This window comes from Eublepharis macularius, chromosome 2 (assembly GCF_028583425.1).
Source record: "Eublepharis macularius isolate TG4126 chromosome 2, MPM_Emac_v1.0, whole genome shotgun sequence".
NCBI classification, from domain to species: domain Eukaryota; kingdom Metazoa; phylum Chordata; class Lepidosauria; order Squamata; family Eublepharidae; genus Eublepharis; species Eublepharis macularius.
In genome coordinates, this window is record NC_072791.1 from 234,376,593 (window position 1) to 234,385,323 (window position 8,731).

The 8,731-nt window shown below is 43.5% G+C and overlaps 1 protein-coding gene across 1 annotated transcript in view; it reads right to left on the bottom strand.

The window, feature by feature from the left end:
* The window catches only part of FLACC1 (flagellum associated containing coiled-coil domains 1), a 47,980-nt gene extending 39,249 nt beyond the window's left edge, over positions 1-8,731 (bottom strand). Inside the window, exon 1 of the mRNA XM_054972582.1 lies at positions 8,616-8,731. Coding sequence (XP_054828557.1) covers positions 8,616-8,719 — 104 coding nt within the window. The 5' untranslated portion in view covers positions 8,720-8,731. The remainder of the gene's footprint in view (positions 1-8,615) is intronic.

Consider the following 8,731-nt stretch of genomic DNA (forward strand, 5'->3'; position numbering starts at 1 on the left):
ATGTAAACATCTCCTTTTGGTGTGGGGATCAGTTGGCTTCAAAGGAGTTTGCCATGTTAGTTTGTAGCAGCCAAACAGCTAGACCATCCAATTCCAATGCAGTATGAGCCTTCGATAACCACAGCTCTCCTTGCTCCTACGGAGCAATACAAAAGAGAACTAAAATGATACCTCTCTCTCAGAAGCCCTGGGTGGAAGACCTTTCCTTGCCTACAGACAGCCCCCCAACCTTAAACGACTTCTCACTCACAACCATGAATCGGCCAGCAGAGTCACCAGCACAGGTACCAGGCCCTGCAACAGACCCAGATGCCAGCTCTGCCCCTATATCTACCCAGGGAATACAATTACAGGACCCAATGGCATCAACTACACTGTCTCTGGCTCTTACAGCTGCTCATCCTCCAATCTGATATATGCCCTCATGTGCCAACAATGTCCTTCTGATCTGTACATTGAACAAACCAGCCAACCTCTATGCAAAAGAATAAATGGACACAAATCTGACATTAGAAATGGAAACGTCCAGAATCCAGTGAGAGAACACTTCAGTCTACCAGGACATTCCATCAAAGACTTAAAGGTCGCTGTAGTCCAACAGAAACCTTTCAAAAACAAAATCCAACGGGAGGCTGCTGAACTGGAATTCATATGCAAATTTGACTCTGTCAAGCTGGGACTGAATAGGGACTATGAATGGTTATCACATTATCACAGGTAACAGATTTCCTTTACAGAGGCGGGGTCTGGGGGAGCTCAGTGGCACCAGGCGCGGGCTTTCAGGGACCACAGATCTCTTTGTCAGATGCATCTGGCAAGGAGAGCTGTGGTTATTGAAGGCTCATACTACATTGGAATTGGATGGTCTAGCTGTTTGGCTGCTACAAACTAACACAGCAAACTCCTTTGAAGCCAACTGATCCACACACCAAAAGGAGATGTTTACATATACTAGCAAAGGAATGTTTTGGTTGCTCCCTCCCCCTCCCCCCCTAATTGCCTCTTCTCTCTCCTCCTCTTCTCCTCCCTCCTCTTCTGTATTTGACCAGTCTCTGTATCATGCATCTGAAGAGAACTTGATTCTCAAAAGCTTATGCTACAATAAAATTGGTTAGTCTTAAAGGTGCTACTGGACTCTTTTTGATTTTGCTACCACAGACTAACACGGCTAACTCCTCTGCATCTACCTTTTTTCAGAAAGACATAGATCTTTCTCAAGAATAGATATGATTTTGACATCAAGGGACATTGCCACCAAGGTGGTTAAAGTAGAGGTCCTACCCGAGACATTTTCAGATCATAATCTAGTATCCATGACTTATAGGGGGAAAAGGGGTACCTTTAGGTCGAGATTAAATGAAGCTCTTTTACAAAATGAAGGGACTATCAAAGACTTTAGAAATAAACTAAAATAATATTTTGAATTAAAGGTACAGATATGAGAATGGTCTGGGATGCAAGTAAAACATATAGTAGAGGTTACCTAATTCAATATAATGCTCAACTGAGAACAAAGAACCAAGAAAAAAGCAACGTATTTTGGAGGAGATAAAAAGCAAAGAGGAAGAACTCAAGAGAGCTCCTGGAAATACTAATATATTGCAACATATCAAGATCTTACAATAACTGTCAATGTTAATGTCAAGAGAAATGGAAATTAAATTGAATTATGCTAAATAAAGAACATTTGGATATGCAAATAAGCCTGGAAAATGGTTGGCTTATAAACTGAGACAGGAGAGAGAAAAGAGAATGATATTGAAAATACAAGAGGCGGATAAGACACTAACAGACACTGCAGATATACAAAAGGCATTCTATCAGTACTATACAAATCTGTATAAGAGCTGTGATGTGTCAGTGGAAAAAATAGATGAATATATTAATAAACAGAAGTTACCTAAGATCACGGAACAACAAAAACAAATTATGAATGGACCTATAACAGTAAGAGAAGTGGGAGAAGCCATAAAAAAGAGTAAATTGGGAAAAGCTCCTGGACCAGATGGCCTCCCTACTATAAATGTTTTGAGGATGCCTTTACAAAAGTCGATGAACTCTATTTTAGAGGGAAGGAAAATGCTGGACTCATGGAAGGAGGCCAACATTGCACTTATTCCAAAAGATGGACAAGATCACACATTGACAAGAAACGACAGGCCAATATCACTATTAAATGACGACTATAAGCTGTTTGCCTCAATCTTGGCAGGAAGACTTAAAAAGTATCCTATGGGAAATTATTCATGAAGACCAAAGTGGATTCCTGCCTAGGAGGCATCTAAAGGACAATGTAAGAACAGTATTGGATATTCTGGAATATTTAGAAAAGCATAATGAAAGACAAGTTGCTTTGATTTTCCTAGACGCCGAGAAGGCCTTTGACAATTTAAACTGGAAATTTTTGTTTAAGGTATTGTGGTTGCTGGCTGGGGTGGTAGGGCTCCTGGCAAGTCTGGGGGCTGGGACTCAGACCCCGGACAATTACTTTGTCAAATATGAACTGTATGTTATTCCAAAATAATTATATTAAGACTTGGAAAGAAATTAAAAGGGATATGCTAAGATGGGATAAAATTCAATTATTGCTGTTGGGAACAATAGCTACAATTAAAATGAATGTCTTACCTAGAATGTTATTCCTATATCAGACAATTCCTGTATTGACAACAGAGGCACTATTTAAGCAGTGGCAGAAGGATATACCGAGATTTATATGGCAAGGCAAAAAGCCAAGGGTTAAATTTAAGGTTCTACAGGATGTAAAAGAAAGGAGAGGTTTGGGCCTCACAGATTTGAGATTATATTTTGTGGCTGTTTGGTTTGGATGAAGGAATGGATACTGTTATAAAATAGAAGATTACTGGACCTGAAAGGGCATGATCTAAAATTTGGGTGGCATGGGTATCTATGGTATGACGCAGAGTTAATAATCATTATGTAAGGCGTGCAATCCTGAGAGTATAGAATAAATACAAACTTAGGTTTTGTTTGAAAATACCTCTCTAGCTGTCATCACAAGAAGCTCATTTTGGAAGGGAAATGGTTAGTCCACCTAAATGGTTAACTTATCCAGATTTATTGTAATTCTCTCAGGACAAAGTTAAAATTAAATCAAAAGAGGACTTAGCAGCAGAAGGGCACGCCTGTCAGTGGTTTCCATATATGCAAATTCTGGAAAGATTCAAATTAGACAAGAGTCATTATGACTTTGAGAAATCTAAAACTGAATTTGAAATAGCCGTTTGTACAAATGATGAACATGTTATTTCTAAAATGTGTCAACTTTGGTTGAGGTTTGAGACGGAAGAAGAGCAAGTAAAAGAATGTATGATTAAATGGGTGAAAAATTGTGGACACGATATATGAATGGCGCAATGGGAAAATATGTGGACGAGGTCTGAAATTTACATTAAGCTCCAGTATTAAAGAAATTTTTTGCAAAATGATGTATCATTAGTATATGACTCCTGAAAAATTGGCTAGAATGTATAAGGGTGCTTCAAATGTATGTTGGAAATGTGCCAAACAAGAAGGGACATTTTTTCATATGTGGTGGACATGTAAGAAAGCAAAGAGTTTTTGGTTGCAGATACAATCATTGAATCAGAAGATTTTGAAGATTAAACTTCAGCTGAAACCAGAGACTTTTCTGTTGGGAATAACGGACAGCCAGTTGGAAAAAAGCTTTAGAACACTGTTTTTATACTTTATTGCCGTGGCAAGAGTACTTTATGCACAAAAGTGGAAAACTACAACATTGCCTACAGTGGAGGAATGGTTGACAAAAGTTTTGGAGTTTGTGTCAATGGCCAAACTTACTGCATTAATTAGAGAAAGGACATTAGTTAACTTCTTGACTGAATGGAAACCATTAATAGACTTTTGCATGAAATGGATAACAAGGATTTGATGACATCTGGATTTATGGATTAAGAAAAAAGACGGGTTTTGTGACTAACCTAGAATAAGTGTGACATTAGAAACGATATATACTTGTTGTGGAGAAAATCAGAACTCATCCTGTAGTGTAATCTAGGTTTTTTTCTTGTTTTATTTTTCCTTTTCCTTTTAATTTTATAGATATATGTATTGTTAGTGTGTCATGTTTAGAATTGTGTGTTTTTTCTTATTCTATATGTTTATTGTTCATTATGTAGTGGGGTACAGTTTATAGTTTAAATAAAGAAAAATTTTAATGGCAGAAAGTTGGCAGCCATGAGGGGTTTGTAAGATATGAACTGGTCCTCAGTAGGGTTGCCAGGCCACCAGCGGGAGGGTTTGAGGGCAGGACAATGAGAGGGGAGACCTTGACTGCATCACTAAATCACTTCTGGGAGAGAACCGGAAGCGATGTGGTAGCTCCAGGAATTGCCAGAAACTCTATGGTAAAACCATCCCGTTCCCAGAAGGGTGGGAGGGAGAAGAGCAACCACCTGCCTGCCTGTGAGAGAGAAGCCAGCCTCTCAGCCCCGCCCTTCTCTGTGCCTGAGGTACTTTAAGAACATCTTGAAGTGCCTCAGTTGCTTGAATTAATGTTGTGCTCACCCGTTGCTGTTGTGGGGAATGGAGAGTAAGTTGGATGATGGTGGACATAGGGAGGAGGGCCGGCATGGGGTCAGGGATCCCAGTCCTCTGGGGACGTGGGAGGTATGACGGTGGGAGCTGGTCTCAGTGGAGAAGGGCACGGAGATATGGAATGGCTCGGTGCCCTTCTAACCTGCGTCCCATCCAGAGAAACGCTGGTGATGGAGCTAGGAAAAAGAACCTTCCTTTGACACTGATGTTGTGCAATGCCAGGTCCATAAACAAAAATACCGCAATGCTCCAAGATCTCTTTGCGGTGAGTGGTCCTGAAGGTTCATCTGGGGATACCACCCCCCCTTGCAAGGGCGGTGAACTGATTTATGCTTGCCTGTGGAGACTTACGGATCTGATTGGGTTCCAGAATGCTTTGCGGCCTCTAATGCTCCACGGGGGTTTGTTAGATGAGCTAGTGGAGAACTGGCAGTGCTGGCTCTCCAAAGCCTTCGATGAAATCACACACACACCCATTGCCCTCTTTGCCCCCGTGCAAGACGGGCTCCCTGGTATACAGAGGAGCTCCGACGGAAGAAGCAGGAGCTAAGATGGTTTAAGCGAGTGTGGTGACGATCTCAGGACGAAGAGGCAAGTTCATCTTATGGGACGTTTATGAAAGCCTCTGAGGTGGCAGTGAAGGCTGTGAAGAAAGAGTTTTATGCAGCCTCCATTGAGTCAGCTAGCTCACACCTGGCAAAATTGTTTAATGTGGTTCGCCCATTGGTCTCCTTGCCAGAGGGAGGTCATCAAATTTTGAATTTCGATATTAGCTGTGAGGCTTTTGGGAGCTTTTTTGCTGATAAAATCTTGTCTCTCCACCGCGACTTTCCAGTCACAGTTGATTCAGTGAATGAGCCGGAGACCCCTTGGCCGCCTTTGGGGCCAATATTTGATCATTTCAGCCCACTCTCCGGGGAGGAGATTGACAGGGCCCTGCGATCAGTTAGGCTCACCACATGTCCCTTGGACCCATGCCCATCGTGGCTGGTAAAGGCCAGTGCTGAGGGGCTGCGGTCCTTGCTGAAGGCCACTGTTAACCTATCCTTAGGCTCCAGGGTTTTTCCTGGGCCATTAAAGGAAGCTGTGGTGAGGCCTCTTTTAAAGAAACCATTGCTGGACCCCACAGACCTGGTCAATTACTGCCCGGTTTCGAACCTCCCATTTCTGGGAAAGGTTGTTGAGCAGGCGGTGGTGGAACTACTGCAGGGCTTCCTGAACAATGTCTCAGCCCTAGACCCCTTCCAGTCCAGGTTCTGTCCGGGACATGGGACGGAGACATTGCTGGTTGCCCTCACAGACGATCTTCGTAGACATCTGGATTGAGGCGGCTCGGCGCTGCTGATATTATTGGATCTGTCGGGAGCGTTCGATACAGTCGATTACGATCTTCTGACTCACTGCCTCACCGATGTGGGGATACGAGGGACTGCCTTACAGTGGCTTGTCTCTTTTCTCCACGGTTGGGGACAGAGGGTGGCGCTTCGGGAGAAATTGTCATCCCGCCACCCTTTGGTGTGCGGGGTCCCACAGGGAGTAATACTCTCCCCATTATTGTTTAACATCTATATACGCCCCCTTGCCCAGTTGGTGCGAAGTTTCAGACTTGGGTGTCATCAATATGCAGATGACATCCAGTTGTATCTGATGATGGATGGCCAGCCCGGCTCAGCCCCAGATGTCCTGGAACATGCGTTTGCAGCCGTGACTGGTTGGTTGAGGCAGAGTCAGCTGAAACTGAACCAGATGAAGATGGAGGTCCTGTACTTGAGCCACGGGGGATTGGGTTTGGGACTCCGGCTCCCGGCCCTCGATGGGGCACCATTAGTGCCAGTTCCAAGGGTTAAGAGCCTGGGGGTGATCTTGGATGCCTCCCTGAAAATGGAGGCACAGGTCACAGCGGTTGTCAGGTCCTCTTTTTTCCATCTACGGCAGACCAGGCAACTTGTCCCTTACCTGTAAACCCGTGACTTAACTACAGTGATCCAAGCAATGGTTATCTCTAGGCTAGATTACTGTAACTCACTCTACGCGGGGTTGCCTTTGAGCCTGACCCGGAGATTACAGCTGGTACAAAATGCAGCGGCACGTGTTATTATGAGAGTGCCAAACAAGGCACATATAACACCATTCTTATGCGTGCTGCATTGGTTGCCAGTGGAGTACCAGATCAGGTTCAAGATTCTGGTATTGACCTATAAGGCCCTGTGCAGATTGAGACCAGCGTATCTTCGGGACCATCTCTCCCCATATATTCCCCAGAGGACACTCTGTTCAGGGGACAAACAGCTGTTGGTGATCCCTGGCCCCGAGGAGGCCCACCTAGCCTCAACTAGAGCCAGGGCCTTTTCGGTCCTGGCTTCCACCTGATTGAATGCTCTGTCTGCTGAAATCAGGGCCCGGCAGGACCTACTATCGTTTCACCGGGCCTGCAAGACAGAGTTGTTCCGCCAGGCATATGGCTGAGGCTGGGCCTCCGCTGGCCTGGAAAAAAGGGGTGTATAAAATCTTAACTCTCCCTGTGAAGGCTGTCCACCATCCTGTTTTAAATATGTATTAATATACTGTTTTAATGTAGATGAATTTTTTATTTTATTTTAATATGTTGTTATCCGGCCTGAGCCTGCTCGTGTGGAGAGTGGAATAGAAATTTTAAATAAATAAATAAATTCCTAGAGCCACCCTTTGCCACAGGGAGAGACTTGGCAGTCCTAGGGCAAAGGAGTTAAGCCAAAGACATCACAGAATATGTGAGTTTTAGGGTGGGGTGTGAGCTGTGGCATCATGTATGTCTTCTGGGAGGATGTTTGAAGAATAAGGTAGGAACAGGGAATAAATACTTTGAGAGTGTGGGCAGCAGATGAGAGTAGAGTAGTCTGAAGACCAAAAAAAGAGATGTTTTTATAACAAGACAATACAGAAAATCCTTCTAAAGCCCTTACTTCCTAAGGATGGATCAACTGTTGTGTTAACACATGAAGAGAAAGGCTGCTCTGGCCCCACGCAAATGTGACGATGAGCGTTTAGTACGTCTAAACACAGAGTGACCACAAGGAAAGGGGGGGCAGAGGACCACAGGAGCAGCGAGGTCAAGGGAGCAGAACATTTTACAGCCGTCTGGGACTTATACGAGTCTTTCATGCAGACACCTATTGTATAGGACCTATTTTTTTAAAAAATATATATTATTTAGAAAGATCGTGCTTCTGTCAAAAGGCCAACACTGATTTTGGCTATTCTCTACTCTGTATAATGTCCTCTTATGGGATAACACTATTGATAGAGGAGGACAATGGAGCGAAGGACATTCAGAAATGGTTTTGACAGTGTCTATGCCTCCTTCAGTTAAACAAATTTTGGAAGGCTTTGAAAAAAAATACTACCAAAGCCTCTTTACCAGAGATGACAAAAGTGACAAGGTCTCTTTATACCACTTTAAATTCTCGGGGGGGGGGGAATTCATCTTTGATTATATATTATTCTGTGGCTAAACCGATCTTGATGGAAATGTACTAGCATCATATGAATTCATCAAGGGTTGGAGATAATATCTGCTTTACGTCCTGATTCAAATGAAACCTGCAGTATCCTGGGACCCCTCCCGGAATTCTTCAGACACGTTACAGCCTAATGGCAATAGGGTCTGTAGTGACTGATCTCCTTGAGGTTGTGGTGACTATGGTTGATCTATCCTGAACTATTTCCGAGCAACGGCCCTTCCCAGCTGAGGACGGTTCCTCTTGGCTTCTTTTGGTTATGGACTACTGACTACAGAAAACCCTTTTTCATTTGGCCGGTTTCTAACTAGACTGACTTGATCTGTTGGCTGTTTTTTTTTTTAACATGTCTTCTTGTTGTAAGTCACTTGGATGCTGGGAAATGGTATAAAAATGCTTTACTTAAATAAATAACAAGTTTATCCATTACATATACTAAACTGTATTCTGCATAACAAGTGTGTGACACATTACACACTACAATTCTTAGCATTGTCCCCCTCCCCCAAACACCCCCACATCCAAATCACGTCCATTTACTTTGGTATCTGAGCTGCTGCCCCTGTTTTGCTTCTTGCAAGTCTTTTACAGCCGATCTTCCAAGGGTCCCAGGAAGGACAGTATCTGTAGTTTGCCTGCGACATGCCTGCTGCTCT